The sequence below is a fragment of the Bombus bifarius genome, unplaced genomic scaffold, assembly GCF_011952205.1.
Source record: "Bombus bifarius isolate JDL3187 unplaced genomic scaffold, Bbif_JDL3187 scf7180000007974, whole genome shotgun sequence".
Lineage (NCBI taxonomy): Eukaryota > Metazoa > Arthropoda > Insecta > Hymenoptera > Apidae > Bombus > Bombus bifarius.
In genome coordinates, this window is record NW_022884360.1 from 1,035,393 (window position 1) to 1,054,033 (window position 18,641).

The following is an 18,641-nucleotide window of genomic DNA, read 5'->3' on the forward strand; positions in this document are numbered from 1 at the left end:
TTAATTGATTAAGGTTCTATGATTAAGCCTAGATCAGGTCAGTCCTACGAATTCCCTACGAAATTTACATGAGAATGACTTTCTAATATTACCTAAGAATCTACAGAGGAGAATTTTATTATGGGAACCTGACCTGAATTTTAATATGAGCTAATCTAAACCAAATTTGGACGGACTTTTTCAGTCTTCGTGTAGGACTAACAAAGAAAAGTCACACAATTGTATTATTCGTAGCTTCTAATGGATTATCCAATTTTCCATTATACGGATCCACGGATTTTCATGCATCTGTGAGAAATTTAAAGATACAAAAATGTACACAGTATGCGTACAATCTACACAACTATGAAATACAATGCGTAATTATAAAGCTACAAAATATAAATACGTGTAAAATACCTAAAATAGAGTTCTCGTTATGACGCTCAATAGTAAAGAAAACACATCTAATTAAAAAAAAAAAAAAAAACGTTAATTCCAAGTACTAATTCTTTAATCGTGTGGATAAAAACATAAATTTGCATAAAAGACCGCAGTCTAGTTTTTCGTATTTCTTAGCAGACGAATAAAAAGTGGCAGGATTAAAGAAGCATTACGGTAGTTTAAAAGATCATGTAACACTGGAGTGGTTGGATAGACCGGTAGCTCTAGATCAGGGTCTCCTCTTACATTCTCTGGATCAATGTCCTCGTCATTGTTTCTTCAGGAAGAAGCTCGTTCTTTCTGGATCATCAGCCCCCATACAGGCTACCGTAACCCTATACCGCGCATTCTTCCTTAACATCTCATCTGTCTCATCTGTCTAGTGCCTCCTCCTACCCTTTCTCGCTGGCTCTTGTGCACGTTGGTTCAGTCTCTTTCCCAGGATCTCATCTCTATAACGTTTCGTACTGTAATTTTTTTCAAAGAAGACATACTTTTACTTAACGTTGTATGTTGTTGCTTTCGGCGTCATCTATATCTTCTTTCGAAATCTCTAAAATACGCAATCCTATGAGGCAACGGGTGTCACGTAACTGAAGATTGTACTAAAGTTACGTACGAAGAAGATGGTCTTAGAAGTGGCCACACTGAACCACAGGAGATTGGGAGAAACGTTATTTGGGAGAAAATTTGGAGTAGTTGCGGTAAATAGCCTGGAGGCAAACCTAATCCTTTTGATAGATCACGCGAAAACATTAAGCGTTAATTTTCAAGAAAATTTGTCATCATCGTGGAGATTTGAGTGGAAGAGTGAAAATGGGGAAGTGTCACTAGACCTCATAATTACGGAAATCGTGATTTGAATGGAAATAAGATGGCAGATTTCACGGATAAGATTGGAAAGCTACGTGGACGCGGTTATCCGTGGAAACGGAAGGACATTGGCTCCGGACACGGTAGGATTCGAGCGTGAACGACTTTCTAAAACCACTTGCACTCGATTCCAGCTGGTTTTTCCATCGGTGATTCGATGACGTGGTTTCGAAGCGTGGTGTACGCAGATCTCACGATCTGGATGGCCATCTTTCTCCTCTCGTCACGGAGAAAGTAGTCAGTCGACCGGTCATTGGGTAACACAGCTCCTTATTCGATCTGCAACGATTGGATAACAGTCGCGTAACAATCGAGCCAACCTTTTGTTCCAGCTGTCCAATGAAATCGTAACTTGGCCGACGTAATCGCGCTCTAATCAGGCTAATTAACAACGATTGCGCAACTTTCACACGGTTAGAAACCAGTCGGTGAAGCTTTGCCATTATTTGGAGCTTTGCCATTATTACGTGGTGTTACGTCATTTCTTTTTCGAGGTACGGTAGAAACAAGAAGAAAGTCGGAGAAATGAATTTTTCAAGTTTGACTGGGATCAGTTTCAATCAGACTCGTAGTTTGTGAACTTAAGAAACTCGATAAACCGATCCTCGCGAATAAATAAATTTTCCAAGCTTCGGTCAACCAGTTAGCTGTTTCTGACGAGTATACTCGTCGTTAAGGAATTGCGATACTTTGTGTTATGACGCGCCTTGTGAGTAATAAAATAAAACAGTCATTTCGTTACGACTTAATTCTATATCATAACAGCCACGCATACTCTGTGTTCGACGAGTATACTCGTCATCGCTTACTCCTTGTCACGCATTCCAGGTGCCCTCTTTTCAAAGAGGTAGCAACAGTTGACTGGTTAAACGCGAGCTGAACTCTCATTAGCTTTGAACTGAATTCTTACTTTGATAAAGAGATTCCTTAAGTAAATAAATTTCCCAAGTTTAGGTAAACTTTGAGTTGCACTTTGATTTAATATAATAACTTAAAAATGATAAGTTCGACGTCTCCGCTCTGAAGTTTGATAAGCGTGACTTAATACACTGTGGCTTCAGAGTTCGCATTGAAGGAGCTCCAGTTGATTCGGTCGATTTTAGCGTCTTTTAGAATTCGATTAAAAGTTTTGATGAGATTTCTCAGAACATTTTTTCAATAGACTTTCCATTATCGCAAGAACTTTTATTGGAGAGTTTGGCCAGCTGACTGCGGAGGTCGACGCCCTGGCAGGAGCCGTGTTTGTGTTTTTCGCTGGGCAGAATCTGACGTAAGGCGAGTTGCGAGTCAACGAGCTTCCCAGAAAACAGTGACGGCCCGTTTCTTCGATCTTGAACCAGACTTACCGCAATCTCGTTCCGAATCCGAAGAATCGACAGCTGACGATCATTTCGCTATGCCAAACGCGTATTGTGCCGATCTAGGTCAAGTTTCGTGCGTCATTTTTACGCCCTGTTTTTCAATGACGCTTTGGTCGAATTCGCTTAACCCACTTTTCATTTAGAATTTTTAATATATCCCTGTTTTGTTCTTTTCGGCTATGTTACAAGGAGGATGACGATGATGACGATAATGCGCAGTGAATGTGAATTTCGTGCGGTGGTGGTGGTAGTAGTTTGGTTGGACCAAAGAGAGAAGAACGGATGTGTGCGATTTTCATCGCTAAAATTGAACTCGAGTTTGAGACACGACTGGCTACTTAAGCAGAGACGGATGTCTGCGTTATTGCACTAAGTGTGCTTTTCCATTGCTTCACGAGCACAATAACAATCGTCTACGTAATTTTTTATTCGTCTTGTCAAACATTTTGTTTCTCTTTTTCAATCCGCCTAATCCTTTGCTCGACTGGTTTATTTTCTTAACACTAATCTTGCCAGGTCCGGTCAAATGACCAGCTTCAAAATCGTTATTTCTTTTGTCCATTTAACTTTGTGAAAATTCTCGTATTTTCTGATTAATCAATTTCTCAGTTGTTAGTATGAGAATTTACATAAAGTTGGACGAACAGAAGAGATAACGATGAACGTACGATTTTAAATTAAATTTTGTAACCGGTCACTCGACAGGCTCAGGACAGTAAAGTTAAGTTGGAATATGCCAAGGAGTAAATTGTAAAATAGGGAAAAATGGAGAAAAATGGAGAAAAGAGAGAAAGAAATTAATATTTTAATATGACACAGTTGAAAACGGGGATAATTTATAAGATCCTTTCGAAAGTAGCTTACAAGTCGACAAAGTTTTGTAAGACACCAAAGGTACAGCTGCTATTGAGACTAGCAACGTTCGAATATCTTCAATATCTCGATATTGTGACGAGAGATCTTTCCAAAATTACGAAAAGACGATCGTGAAAATCAAATAAAATACAACTCATTGGATCTTAAATTCGCTCTGTCCCTGTTAAATAGAAAAACTAATTATACCTTTGCCCTTTTAACCTTCCTTAATTAGAAAAATTAGTAAAAATTAGACGACGACTTTGTATCGATTTCAAACTGTCCTAAAGTACTCTTAATCACACGTTTCTCTGTATTCTTAGCGTTTCTTGCTGCTTCTTTCAGAAATCGCTTACGCGAGCGTAGATCATGTTCTCACGTAAAAAAGCATCGATTACAACGAGTACCCGTTTCGATGGAGTTACATTCGCAACCTGTAATTTCGCCATGGCTGATCGGAGATCGTAATAGTACTCAGGCATTCGAAATATTCCTTTAAACGTTGCGTTACGCTCTTTTTTCCACTTATTTCTTCCTAATTTCTTGCCCCAAAATTGCGAAATAGTCTGTCGTTAATATTCGTATTCGTTGGTTGCGCTACAACAAACAATTCGCTTCACTTTCTATCGTTTTTCCCGGTTTTCTGACAGCACCGCTCTGCAGTTATAGCAATTATGTCATAAATTTCAAACAACGTTGATCGATCGCTATCTCCGTGCACGTCTGAGAACCAGTTCCTTCGGAACTACTGTTAACCGCTATGACAATCTTCAACCGTATGTACAACGCGTTCAACTATAATAGAATGGACAGGTTACGAACGTTATTTCTTTACTGATGGTACTTCTGCCGTTTTATACGGTTTCCACGACTCGAAGGTAGAATACTATATTTACAAAGGCATCTTTATTGTTTCTCTGTATTGTGAATAGAATTATCCAATGGTCTCTGCTCTAGTTATATACCATACAAGTGGGGCCATTTTTAAGCAATTCCACCTGAATATCTGTTTGTGTCGTGATGATGTAAAAAATATTCTATAAGCAGTTTGAATGTCCTGCATCGAAGGATCAACGTCCTGTAAGAATATTTGTGCTTTGCAAGCTTGTTTTTCCTGAAATTCTTCGATACCATTTAAGTTACCTATAAGGAGGTATCTTTTCCATTATCACTGAACTGAATGAAAGAGACGTTTAGGTGGCCTTACTTAAATGCGCCACCCTGTATGTAGATAGTTTATATTTATACACAGTGCAGAGTATATACAGTTGGAATAGTGTGGGAGTAATTGTAATAGATGATGTTATAACTTGTAGCAGTTTCTAAATTAATTGGTTATTTAATCAAATTAATTCATAAATTGGTTAAAATTCATTGGGATATCTTCTTGTAAGGGATAAGAAAAATGCATTGACTACTCCATATAAGCTATATGATGAAATTAAAAGAAACAATGAGAAAGAAATACAAATGAACAAATACAATGAGAAAAAATATACTTACATAGTACAGTGTATATAGACATAATATAAAATAAATAAATATATATAATATAGAATATAATATATAATATATAAATAAATATATGTACATGAAATAAATATAAAATAAAGTAGCTTTGTCAATGTCTTGTCTAGATGTGGAACAATCTGACATGCGTGGACGATTTCCTAAACCGGGCATTTCACAAACTGGGTCTGGTGGTCGGCCGTCATCCCGGCTACTTCGTGATAGTTCCGGTTCTCGTTGCCTTCATCTGCTTCACCGGATACCAGAGAATCCATTACGAGATAGATCCAGAGTATCTGTTTTCTCCGACAAATGGACCGAGCAAAATGGAGAGGGCGATCGTCGAGCAATACTTTAAGGTCAATTACAGCCACAAATTTAACCTGGGTCGCATTACCAGGCCAGGTGAGTCAGATTTTACAAGGAAATACCGACGCCGGTCAATTCACGGCTACTTTTTATAAAATACGTCGGCGAAGTTCAAGGAGAAAGTGCATCAACTTCTCTTTTTTCTTGTTTGTATTGCGTGTAATTTCATACTGCGTGAATTAACCTGCTGTGCAGACTATAGTTCGTTGTTGTATCGTCTGAGAACTTTCACGTTTCATCGAGCCCATTGTTAATCAACTGCTGACTGGAACGATTTGCGTGTTTTCCTACGCATTTTACTTTTTAAATTCTTTTTTCGTTAGTCTCCCTGTCAAATCGCTGTTCGTACGAATCTTAATTACTCGCAAACGTATTCGTGTAATACTTGTCGATTTAAATAGGTCGATTCGGCCACGTGATCATCACGTCCAAGGATGGAAACGATAATCTGCTGAGAACAGTAGTGTTCGACGAACTCAGGCAGCTGGACAAGATGATCAGGAACACGAAAGCTACCTACGAAGGGGAGGAGTTCACTTATAGTCAGATTTGTGCCAAATGGTTGGACACTTGCTTCAACAACGACATTCTGGACCTACATCACGTCATAGAGTAAGTGTATTGCTAGAATCGTGGCATTGTTAATTATTAATTTCATTAAGCAACAGATTTTTATGTATTTTTAACGTGCCAGAAAGATGTACAATGTTCTGAGAAAATGTCGAACGTAAAATTGAAACGGGAAATCATCTACACTAATAACAATTGTTCATACTTTGTACAAGCTTGAGATATTTTTTAAATCAGCAAGATACAATTGCATACTTTGTCATCTTTCGTGAAAAACAATATTTAGAAGAATATTTTTAAGACTGATCCGTGTGTTCGAGGGTCTAAGTAGTCGGTAGCACTTTGCAGGGATGTGGAAAAGAGGGAGCTGAACCTGACGTTCCCTGTGACATTGAACCCCATCACTTGGGACATTCACCTGTTACCAGTCTATTTTGGAGGTAGCGTGATCGACGAGGACCTGATCATCGAGTCTGTACCCTCCATGCAGCTGGCCTACTTTCTCACAGCTGACAATGCTCGCCAGGATGCGATGTAAGTTCGTGTCCAAGCTTCCACGTTACATACGTACTCACTTGCTACTGTTAAATATATTACAAACATTTTAAAACTGTAGAAGAGAACGTAAGAAATTGGCAAAATCGCGAGCATACGAAATACCCTGATCCTATGACTCACACTGTATATCTAAAATCCTTTGCATCTTGAAAATAGCGGAGCAGCCTGGGAAGAAGCGTTTCTAGAGACGCTGAGGCAAGTGGAGGAGAACAACGTGTTCAAGCACATCGCTACCGCCAGGTTCGCTTCTAGGACCTTGGAACTGGAGCTGGAAGAGAACACCAAGACCATAGTACCTTATTTCTCGAGCACGTTTATCCTAATGGCTCTGTTCTCTGTGGTGACGTGCATGATGACCGATTGGGTACGCAGCAAGCCCTGGTTGGGACTTCTTGGAAACGTCTCTGCGGCAATGGCCACTGTGGCGGCGTTTGGTCTCTGCATATACCTGGGTGTCGACTTCATCGGGTTGAATCTGGCTGCACCGTTCCTCATGATCGGTGAGTGGACGCGAATGTGCCTCGCTCTAAGGCAAAGTAGCGATATGATATAAGATCATAAATTTCATAAAATATAGGAGACAGATGTTTTAGATTTGAAGCTCTCGTGATGATCGATGGATGTCATGCTCTTGACTTTTACGAAGACGATTGTATTATGAGTGGCATTCTTGCGTTAACGCTTCGCGAACGTTACAGTTCGCTTCTTCAGGATACACCTGAACATTGAATTTCCGGAGTGAAAGCGTAAGAAGAACGAAATATTAGGTGGTTCCATAAGTTACGCAGTTGCTTTATTTATATTTATTTACTGTTTATTATATTCTATATTATATTAATTTATTTACATACATAGCTCTCGTCTAACGACAGTTTGTTTTCGTATGTTGGACAAACAGAAAAACGTATCAGTTGCGTAACGATTGATCGATGATAAAAAATTTCTTTACCATTTATTTGTTAAATTATGTATTCAAATTTCCGATAACGTAGTAAGGTCTATATTATTCCTTTTAGACTCAACTGTTGAAAAATATTGCATTATTTACCGAATGTCCTGATAATTCAGTACACGAAGCGTTAAAGAAAGAAGCGCGTAACTTTCCTCTGCCAAGATGGAACAAGATCGTAGAATGGTACTTGATTAGTATTCTTTGGATGTAGATACATCGGCAGATGAATATATAGAATTCTGACAAAAGAGTAACGTTTCGCTCTTTATTGGCGTTCGGTGCACTTTCGTTTGCGATACGAGGTGTCTAATGTAGGTTAAATAGATTCTATGTCATAGCGGTTCGCGTAATACTGAGAAAATTACGATAGCACCTAGAACGCCAAGGATTCAACTCGAGTCCTATAGAATTCTTAATCGGATCAAAAAAGTCCCGACTCATGTTCGTTGTAATTTGAATTTGCCAAATTGTCGGAAGAACTGCAATTCTAATGTTATACGGAGTGAATGATCGATCGATGAGCGACTCATTGTTGTGCGAATTCTCAGAATAATAAGTGCGAATGAAACCACAGTTCAATGTGACTCGCATACTCTTCACGATGACTTAGTATCGATCTCAGAAATGGCAGACGAACTTTGAGCTTTTTGGATACCTTGGATACTTTCGAATATTTGCGATACTTTTGGGCACATTCGAATACTTCTGATGCTTTTGGATACTCTCGAATACTTCTGATGTTTTTGGATACTCTCGAATACTTCTGATGTTTCTGGATATTCTCGAATACTTCTGATGCTTTTGGATACTTTCGAATACTTCTGATGCTTTTGGATACTTTCAAATACTTCTGATCTTTTCGATCACTTATAGTATATTTTTATACTTATAATATTATGGATACTTTTGATACTCGCGAATACTTTGGACATTTTCGAATACTTGGATAGTTTACGAGAACGATACCTTGGATATTTTATATATTTTTTTCATATTAAATGGATCCTACGGATTTTGTATGTTTAAATTTCCAATAAGAATTGGCGTTCTGGTAATTCGAAAAGAAAGAAGAAAGATTTCTCAATGATTCGGTCGGACGTGTGCAACGATCGTGGTTGCCTGGTGGCTGGTGCATACGAGCGTAACGACGGAAGGGAAAAGTCGCGACGGCGGCTTCCGCTTTTCACGCAAATCACCCGGTGCTTGCCGATTCCAGCCTGTTTCCCTGATCTGTGGCCAGCCGATCGAATCGAGGAGGGCTGTTAAGCAGTGTTTTGCAACAATTTCGTCAATGATCATTGCGTTACGACTCGGTTGCTTTCCCTAGTATACACAATCTTTGATTCATTGTAATTACGCCTGTTGTTGTTGATCCTTTCGATTAATCCGACGTCCTTCTTAAGCTGCCAGATAAATATTTCTCATAACAATTAGTATAATAATGGAAACACTTGTACAATGGCTAGTATTGTCTAATGGACTGGTGAAAAACGAATGTAGGTTACATAACGAGTACATTTCTATCGACCTCTCAATTTTAACTTTACTTTCGCTCCGCTGTTAAAAAGGAATATTTTAATATAAAGTGAGTAAGAATGGAAGGAAATTACCAAGCACAGCTAAGGATGTAATTGCCAAAACAAACGATGTATCTGATTGATACGGTACGATAAGCGATGAAAATTTACTATGTTCCACTCTTTAAATATATGTGTCGCGTTCAATCGGCCAGTAACTCACTGAAATGCAATGTTAAGCGCACTGAGGTGAGCGCGAAACGACAGAAACATGAATTTCCGGCAGAAATCCATCGAACGAAAGATGGTTCGATGGAAAAGTTCGGATGGTAACGCGGGAAATGGTGTGGAAATCGGTCGTCCTTGCTTGAAATTGAATAAATGCGTTTATTAGCGGTTATAAATCGTCGTCCAAATGTAGACAGGCTGAATCACGAATAAGCCAGCCATTCTGATTCACTCGACGCATTAACTGCCGCCTTGTTATCACGCTAATGGCACTGTGGTCGTTTTTATACCGACCGAAGGGGTGTTTGCGCCGACAAATCGCTCCCACAATGACTCAGCTGTGTCATATTGTATTTTCTTTTCTCTTTTTTTTTCCTCCCGTTCATATTAATTTACAACCAAGCAGCCTGACGTTACTTCCGATTAATCGAACTGATCGATCGAATTGTTTGCAGGTATCGGAATCGACGACACCTTCGTCATGTTGGCGGCCTGGAGACGAACCAGTATAATGAAACCGGTGCCCGAAAGAATGGCTGCGACTCTCAGCGAAGCTGCTGTCTCCATCACTATCACTTCGCTCACTGACATGATATCTTTTTTCATTGGCATTCTCTCGCCTTTCCCCTCGGTTCAGATCTTCTGTATTTATTCAGGTCCGTAGCACGCGATTTACCTAAACGCCAATAACTCCAAACTTCAAGGCCAAATGGATGATCCGTTACTTTCTTTGTCTCAGGATTCGCCGTGGTCTTCACCTTTGTCTTCCATTTGACCTTCTTCACGGGTTGCGTAGCCATTAGCGGTTACTGCGAGCAGAAGAACCTGCACAGCGTATTGTGCTGCAAGGTGCAGCCTCTCTCCAAATCCTGTAAGTCTCTGTCGCTCATATTTCTCCTTGTTCGAACGTTAACGTGCCCTAAGTAATACTCTGATCTCTACGTTCCGCGAAAGAAGGCTTAACACGTTGACTGCCACGGCACCCGTATTCGGGTGACAGCAAAGTTTCTGGTAGGGTCGCGTCACCCGTATTCGGGTGGCGCTTATTTGACTACTTGCGAAGGATCGTCGTAGGTATTTGAGAAGATATTCTAGAGGTAATAACTAAACTATTGAATTGTTATGAAAGTAATACGAGAATGGTTTATTAAAAAAATTATTTACTCGCATTACTAAAATGTCAGAGGACGCTTGGTACTGCGGCACGCTGGCGTGACGGAGATTTCAGTAAAAACACGCGTGGCAGTCAATGTGTTAAAGGGTTAAAGGAGGAAGAAACCAGGGCCGCGTTTATACTTCTGGAAGCTCTAGGCGTGCAACTTGGTTCTTAAACGTGGCCAAACAGGGAGCGAGATGCCAGCTTTTTGCACCTAACGCGTCTCACGGTAAACGTGGCTCTGGAAAAACGCTGTAATTTTGCAAAACCGAATTATAATGTAATAGACCAGCGTTGGTAGAAACAAAATGTTTAACGCGAAGTTTGCTCATACTCGAATATTAGTTTTAAACTTTCTTCTGCCCACGACCGTAGACTGTCCGATTCTGAGAAGAATGTCTAATCCGAAATTTCTAATTCCGAATAAAAAAAAGAAAAAAAAAAAGAAAGAAGAGAGCGAAACTGGTCGAACCAGATTCAGGACTAACGTTGGAAGAAGCTGCGACACTGTGAGAACGAGAAATGGAGCTGCAAGTGGATACACACGCATTTTCTTGTTACGTAACCTTGTAACGCTGAAGAATCCGCGGTGGTCGGTAAAAGTAAGAGTTCGACGATCGTTTGCGACTCATTTCGGTTACTACATCCGATGTAACCATCCTGTTTACTTACACGTACGCGGCGATGGTAACAGGGACCGTTAAATCGCCAAAGAAGACGTTACCCGGAATACTTTCACGGGCAGAGCCTCGTCGAACGTATCATTCGTTGGTTTTATTTGAACTTTCATTTATTTGCCGCTTGCCACGGAACTTTCTATGCTAAGCAGCGGCCGGCCGGACCTCGGACTCTTGGGGCCATTACACCAACGCTGCTTTATTCTTATTTCCATTCTACGAAAGGCGGCCGCTCTAAAAATCCTCTTGGAACAGACCTTTCTTCAACTAAAATCTTCTCACGAATACCGTTTGATCGTGAAAAGTTGGTACATGATCATTGCGAGAGAATGGTCGTTGTAAATCGCCGGCGATTTCGATCGTGAAAGCCGGAAGATCCTGATCAACCGTCGTCGAGTCTCTAAAATCATTTAGAAATTGTGGCTCGATGCAACAGCAAGTCCCTTGCTATCCCTTACACCGGTTACGAGTCGACAAATCACTTTGGCGATAGCGCGTAGCCGTAATTGGCAAAATTGGAAATCGATCGTCTTGCGATCCGAATCGAGTTACTTCGTCTGTGTACTCCTTTGGTTCTTGCCAATTCGATGGGAAACCGACGAGACGCCAGATGTCCGGTGGTAGCCGCCGGTTACGCGAGAAATGCGTACCAGGTTACGTTAGAGCGTCGCTAATTCGTTAGATCACCGTTGCGTTATGTAACCTCGTCACTTTCTCCCGAGGCATTGTCAACAGTTATAAACAATACCGCCTTGCATATTTTTGCACGATCTGCGTTTTGCATATTCCAGTTTTCCTCTTTTCTCGCTGCTTTCGATGGTTTGTGAAAAGCGGCAAACTGTATTTGCTCATTTCCGCGATCACTCGTGCACCATCGGCTGGAAAACGCGGTGAAAGTGCCATTTCAAGGTGGTTACACGCACCATCGACGCAAATGTAATTTACACGGCGAACGTTGCTTTTATCTTCACGCGCGGCTAGGCCTCAAAGGTTTAAGGTCGTTGGAATTTATCATTAATAATTGGTATCGTGACTCGATCGAGAAGAATTGGTAATCAATCGGTAAGCAAGAAAGGTGGCGGACACACGTGGTCAACGCATCTTGGAAATCGATTGTCCCGATCAGGAACGCGTGCTCGGCGTACTAATGCGAGTCTTCGTATATCATAATGTTCATTGTCGTTTTGGCGCGTGACATTGTACCGTCGTTTTCCTCTGGCTTTGTTCCCGCTAAACAATGACTCCGTACATTCTTTTTCTCACAATGTGCACGGGATTCATAGTAGAAGACAATGCAACAGATTCTCGTGAAAAGAGCGATCGCGTGATACACCACAACCACCCCTTTCCACTTGAATCAGCGAACTAACGACGAACGAATGTTATTTTGTTTTTCAGCAAACAGATCGTGGCTCTATAGAGCACTGTGCAGTGGAGGAGTAGATCCGGACGATCCATACAACCCCATCGATAACCCAGAACACGGCTGCATGAGCTGGTTCAGGGATTATCTGGCCGCGGCGCTGAATTGCAGACCCGTCAAGGTCATCGTCATCCTGATATTCGCCTGTTACCTTGCTGGCGCTCTTTACGGCCTGACGACTCTTCAGGAGGGCTTGGACCGTCGCAAGCTCTCCAAGAACGACTCCTACTCGATCACTTTCTACGACCGGCAGGACTACTACTTCCGGGAGTTTCCGTATAGAATACAGGTAGATAGAATACAGGCGATCGTTATCTGGAAAGTAGCAGATTCTGGTGCAGATTCGCGATTTTTGTAATTTTTAAGGCACGCAGTATCGTACTATTTTGACACAGAGACATTAACTTATTTATTTTTTACTGTATCGACAAATACGAATAACGAAAACATGCAGGTCCAGCGTGAATGACCTGAATATTGAGATATAATAGATTTGAATACTAAATTTAAATAACAATAAGATGATAAAATATAATCGAGAAACGGTTGTAACGAGAAAAAGTCGAAAATCGTTGGGTTGGCTAGGTGTTTGTTTGGGATTCGTTTTTCAATCGAAGAGATTTTTGAGGGTTGAGAAGGAGAAAGTGTTTCTAGCCAAAAGGTCCAGGAACCGCGACAAACCTCCGAAGATTCATCAACTTGCGAGTAACTCGCTACATGCAATTATGTCACGTGGGCAACTTTCTCTCGGCTTCACTGCGTCGAAGAAAAGTGACTGGCGTTGCGTCACACGGTACTGTCGTGATTTTTCTGGATCAATTCAGAGGACGTTCGCTGGAACGTCGAGAGTGCCGCATTCTCCGCTCCGGAACCCCGTAATTGCTAGTTTCTGGCGAACTAGGCGTGGCTGGAAGACACTTAATTGCCGTCCGGGCTATAGGAGGACTTTCAAGTTCATAGAAACCGCTCTTCATAATTTTATACCTCATTCCGCGTGTTCAATATCTTTAGATCGCGAGTAAATGGCGAGCAAAAGACGAAGAAAGTTTCCTAGTCTGAAATTAAATAATTCCGCTGATATTCGCTGACGAGTTTCATGAACCAGTTGCTGCGAGGGTCTACAAAGACTTTTGTCACTTTTGTTTCAGGTTGTAGTAAGCGGAAAGTACGACTACAGCGATCCGGTGATTCAATCGCAAATGGAAAATCTGACCAGGTCCCTGGAAGCCAGCAAGTACATCAGCAGCGCTCCCATATACACGGAGAGCTGGCTCAGAAGCTTCCTCAGCTATGCCAACAACAGCGCCACCGACGTGGAAATCAAGGACGAGAAAACCTTCATCAAAGTGTTGAAAGACACTTGGCTGTCCCCCAAAAGTAGCTTCTCTCTGGACGTGAAGTTTGACCAGGCCGAAGAGCACATCATCGCCAGTAGATTTCTGATCCAGGCGGTGAACGTCAGCGGAACGAATCAAGAGAAAGACATGGTGAAGGAACTGCGTCGGATTTGCGCCCAGTCTTCGTTAAACGCCAGCGTTTTCCACCCGTACTTCGTGTTCTTCGACCAGTTCGAGTTGGTCAAGCCCACCAGCATCCAATGCATGGTCTTCGGCGCCCTCATAATGATGTTCATCAGCTTCATCTTCATTCCTAACGTTCTGTGCTGCCTCTGGGTAGCCTTCTGTATTATCTCGATCGAGTTAGGCGTGGCCGGGTACATGGCTCTTTGGGACGTGAACCTGGACAGCATATCCATGATCAATCTCATCATGTGCATAGGCTTCAGCGTCGACTTCACCGCTCACATCTGCTACGCCTACATGAGCTCGAAGCAAAAGACTGCGGAGGACAGAGTGAAGGAAAGCTTGTATAGTCTCGGTCTTCCGATAGTGCAAGGAGCCACTTCAACGATCCTCGGCCTCATAGCTTTAGTGCTTGCAGGTACCTACATCTTCATGGTGTTCTTCAAGATGGTGTTCCTGGTGATATTCATAGGAGCCATGCACGGCATGTTCCTGCTGCCCGTTCTGCTCTCTCTGTTCGGCCCGTCGTCCTACAAAGACAAGAAACCTGACTCGGACAAGGCTCAACAGCGGAAAGTGTCGGAAAAGGATGTGAATTGCAAACTCCAGCAGCCTTACGTGATCCCACACCCGACTCTCACTTACTATCATTCTTCTGCACCCGCGAAAAGTCTACAGGACAGTCCTGCCACCAGTCTAGCCGCCTTCGAAGACAGAGATCCTGGTCTGGGCACCAGCGAGGACAGCAACTCTACGGAAAGTGGCTCCTCCCAAAGTAGAAGAAGGGAAGGCCAGCTGGAACCAGAGAACCAAAGGCGGCACGACGTCTGGAGAAGGTCCATAGGCGTTCTCTATGGCACGTCTCAGTTTCAGACCTCTTCACCGCCAGCTGCTCCTCCTCCGGATTATTCTGCCACGACCCCAGAGACTCAGAACGATCAGGAGCGACGAGCAGCCAGGACGGTGTCTTACATGGGACCCTATCCACCTCACAGGCCGGCCAATCAGCTGCACAGAGATCACAGGAGAAGTAGATCGTACCATAATCTGCATCACTCCTCGAGGTACCTGACTGACCCGCGTTATCCTTAAGAACGAAGAAGCAGGAAACGAGTGTAGCTTGTGCACGGCTTGCAGAGGGAAATCCAATTTTTCTGTCGTGTGACGGTCGTCGAAAATACGGTTCACGTTGTTTGAGAATTTCTCTTGGAACCTGGCAATCAGGCTTGAAAGACTTGCTCGTGGCTGTAGATACAAATCGGTGGCTGGAAGAGCAGCGAATATGGTTCCTTCCCCGGAGCAGTATATTTAACAAGAAGGAAAGAAAGAAAGAGAGAGAAAGAAAGAAAGAAAGAAAGAAATCTTCTCAGGAACGTCTCTGCAAGTCGTGTTCGTCTTAGAAAGGAGACTCGAGTGTAGACTCGTAAGTAAGTAAAGTAAGCAAAGAGACTCGTTTTTCAAGTGTGAGCTCTAGGATACTGTCAGAGGAACTGTATGGTAGAAAAATAGCACCTTCTAAGATCGAATTACGTCAGCCGGTATTTTTAAACATTCTCCAGTCTTTTTTTCCCGTGATTGTTTTATTAGAAGAAACGAAAGATAGACTGACCGTGGTCGAGCTTTGAAAATCCGGGCTGACGTTGATCGAAGCAGCGAATTTGATACGTTTTTACCTTGAGCCGAATGCACGATAACGAATTTCTTCTCCGATACTAGTTCGACCACAGTCTTTTATTTAGACTAGTAGCTTGTAGCTGTACCAGCAGGCAACGGTAGTTACCGTGCACGAGTCAGTGGAGGATCGTAGGAAACGACGAAAGTGGTCTTCCACGATCTGCAGTTAGAATGTAAGAACGAATCTGCTCAATGGAAATCAAAACCAAAACGCAACAGCAGGGAGAATCAATTTTTCAAGCAAAAAATTCGAAGAACCGTCGATCGTGCCTTACCATGAAATGTGTTCTCGATAAAGAAGGAAGGAAAAGGAGAAATTGCAAAGTAGTCGCGAAGCAAGCTTACAACGTTTCACGGCCGTGCTACGGCGAAACGAAATCGAACGGAATCGTGGAAATTTTTTAGTTCGATCGAGAAACGAACCGAGGCCGATTCTCCTCCGGTGTTTCTCTTCTTTGTAATGCTATCACGCCGCTGATTTCAAATGTGTGACACGTGCGTGGAGTACGACTGCGAGTCAACTTGTATTGTATTTGCGATTTTCAATGGGAACTCTGCTCTCCTTATTTTAGCAAATTTTTTATAGCAATTCAAGAAAACTAATCTTGAAAAATTAATTGTCGATTTTATTAAAAAAAAAAAAAAAGCTATCATATATTATGTACTATTTAATATAGAAGAAGGTATTACGGAAGAGACATAATTTACGAGCGAAGATGTTAAAGAAAAGCGAGAGAAAGTTCCGAAAGAGAAATACGTTCGACAACGACGATTTATTCCAAAGGAAATATATTCTTCCGCGATTTTTAATGGATAAAATAAACGATACATGCTGCGTGTTCGGCACAATTCTTTCTGTATAGCACAAACGAGTATGCGTGTTGGTGAATGAGAGAGTGCAGCGAATATTATGCATTGTCACAGACTGGCAGCTGCCATTGAGAAACTTCTTGTAAGCGAAATATATTCTGGTAATGATTTCCTGATGGTTGTTTCCCGGAACCGTGTTCTCGTCCTTCCTTTTCCATGCAAAATACTTCAGGAAGAGGGAGTCCCTTTACAAAGCCTGGGATGCCCAACTAACTTGTTAAAACAAGAATCACCAGATCCTATGAATACGTAAAAAGTTTGCTTTAAATCTTCTCTTACCTTTGAACGAATAAACAACGCTACAGAGAAGTTGCAGAAAATTTATCGTGAGCATGGAACAGAACCATCGGAACGACTTATCCTTCGCTTCCTTACCTACGACACAACCTTTCACCGAGAGACTTGCTAGCAGTCGATGTTACCGCGTCAGCGGACGCTTATCTCACGCGAGCATAGATTCTACACAGACAGTCGATACGATAGGTTGCTGGAACCTTTGACCAAAATCACAAATGGCACTTCGAAATGGAAAATTTCGAAGAAAGTCTATATTTTCTCTTTTTCCATTACGGACGCAGTCGCATGATTTTGTATGTAGAGAGAAATTTGTATGTAAAGTGAAAGAATGTGCACGGGGTTAGGAAGATAGCAGGCTGAAGGAAGAATCCCTGTCCCTGGATATTCTTTTATTTGCTCCGGCGAGTCCGGCCATGCATGAAACACCGAGCTTAAAGTCGACTTGTCCCTTTTGGGATATTGCATCCCCGACGTCTCGGATAGCGGGCGATTTTCAAAGGTTTCCATCGGAACAGAGATTACCTCGGGATTCCTGTACGCGCGAAGGAACGCTGCTATCGAGACACAGTGAATCGCCGTCCGAAGGAACAGCGATGTTTACGAGGCCAGAAAATTTCTCCAGACTGCGCGCGGTGCACACGCTCTTGAAACTGTCGTGATATTCGACACGGGACGTCGCACATTTTTCTCAAATTCGAAGCAGTTACTGGATGGAGAATATCGCCGAGCATCCACCTTTTCACGAAAAGGAGGAAGTAGAGAATTTTTGTACCTCCTCAGGCATCTGAAATTCTAATAATCGTTCTAACAAGCATAATTTTATAGGTGCTGAGGTGCTGAAGCAGAATCATTTACGACGAACGTAATAGGAAAGTTGTGAAAAATGTAGAAGCAATGACGAAGAAATTGACAGTGTCACGAGATACGTTCGAGACGTTCCCTCTTGTTTTAGAAACGAGCTGAGGAAGAAATGGTACAATTAGTGACAGGATTATTTGAGGAAATATTAGCTTGTTCGAAAGGTTTCTGTCGTTTTGTAAGGAAATAATAGATTCATGATATTATTTTATTGAATCATGTATGATCCATTTCGTTCTATTGGAATTAATAATATTAATAATATAATGATATATGATTAATATATGATGAAGCGAAAGAAACTTTTCGGACGACCTGGTATTTACATCGCGAAACCTTAACTTAATTTGTCGCGTTTTATCGTTGTCAATTAGCAATTTGAGCAACATGTTTCCACGCACTATATAAATATCGACTTCCCTCGACAAGATAGCCTTTGAATTGTTGCATTTCATGCGTTTGTTTCCAAGTTACGATGCTTGCAAATCAGAAAGTTTCAATTCTCCGTCTTCAATTTTTTACATTTTCTACAACTTTCCCATTACATTTGCCACGAATAATCGTACCTTTACGATTCGTCAGGACTTACGGAGCGACGTCTTATTAGAATTCTAGTGGCAAATACAAATTTGCCAGTTTCTCACCATCTATCTTTCTCTATTAATCCTTCTGAAATCGATGTTTACATTTTCGCTGCCGTGTGCCAGTGGAATTGTTCCATACTGCGGAATCGTTTTAAACGTTTTATCCTGTTATCTCGCCAGGATAACAGTCCCATCCATCGAACGCAATATCCTCCGATAGAGCAATTTGCTGTCAGAGAAAATAGGGAACGTTGGCAGGGAAACGTCTCATGAAGTGGCAACTGTTATTTTTTTGTCAACAATGCATTAACATACTGTTGGAAAGTAAAAGGAGAAGAAATCGAGACGTTGGAAATGCTCTACG

General features: G+C 41.8%; 1 protein-coding gene across 3 annotated transcripts in view; it reads left to right on the forward strand.

The window, feature by feature from the left end:
* The window catches only part of LOC117216961 (patched domain-containing protein 3), a 40,084-nt gene extending 23,434 nt beyond the window's left edge, over window positions 1-16,650 (forward strand). Inside the window, exons 1-9 of one of the 3 annotated variants that reach the window (XM_033464149.1) lie at window positions 5,150-5,426; window positions 5,792-6,002; window positions 6,309-6,494; window positions 6,675-7,018; window positions 9,671-9,871; window positions 9,955-10,086; window positions 12,447-12,760; window positions 13,620-14,830; window positions 14,899-16,650. In XM_033464149.1, the coding sequence (XP_033320040.1) occupies window positions 5,150-5,426; window positions 5,792-6,002; window positions 6,309-6,494; window positions 6,675-7,018; window positions 9,671-9,871; window positions 9,955-10,086; window positions 12,447-12,760; window positions 13,620-14,830; window positions 14,899-15,028 (3,006 nt within the window). In that variant the 3' untranslated portion in view covers window positions 15,029-16,650. Of the gene's footprint in view, window positions 1-5,149; window positions 5,427-5,791; window positions 6,003-6,298; window positions 6,495-6,674; window positions 7,019-9,670; window positions 9,872-9,954; window positions 10,087-12,446; window positions 12,761-13,619 lie in introns of those variants that run through there. The other 2 variants (XM_033464150.1, XR_004489451.1) reach the window with 2 other exon arrangements.
* Window positions 16,651-18,641: the final 1,991 nt, after the last annotated feature.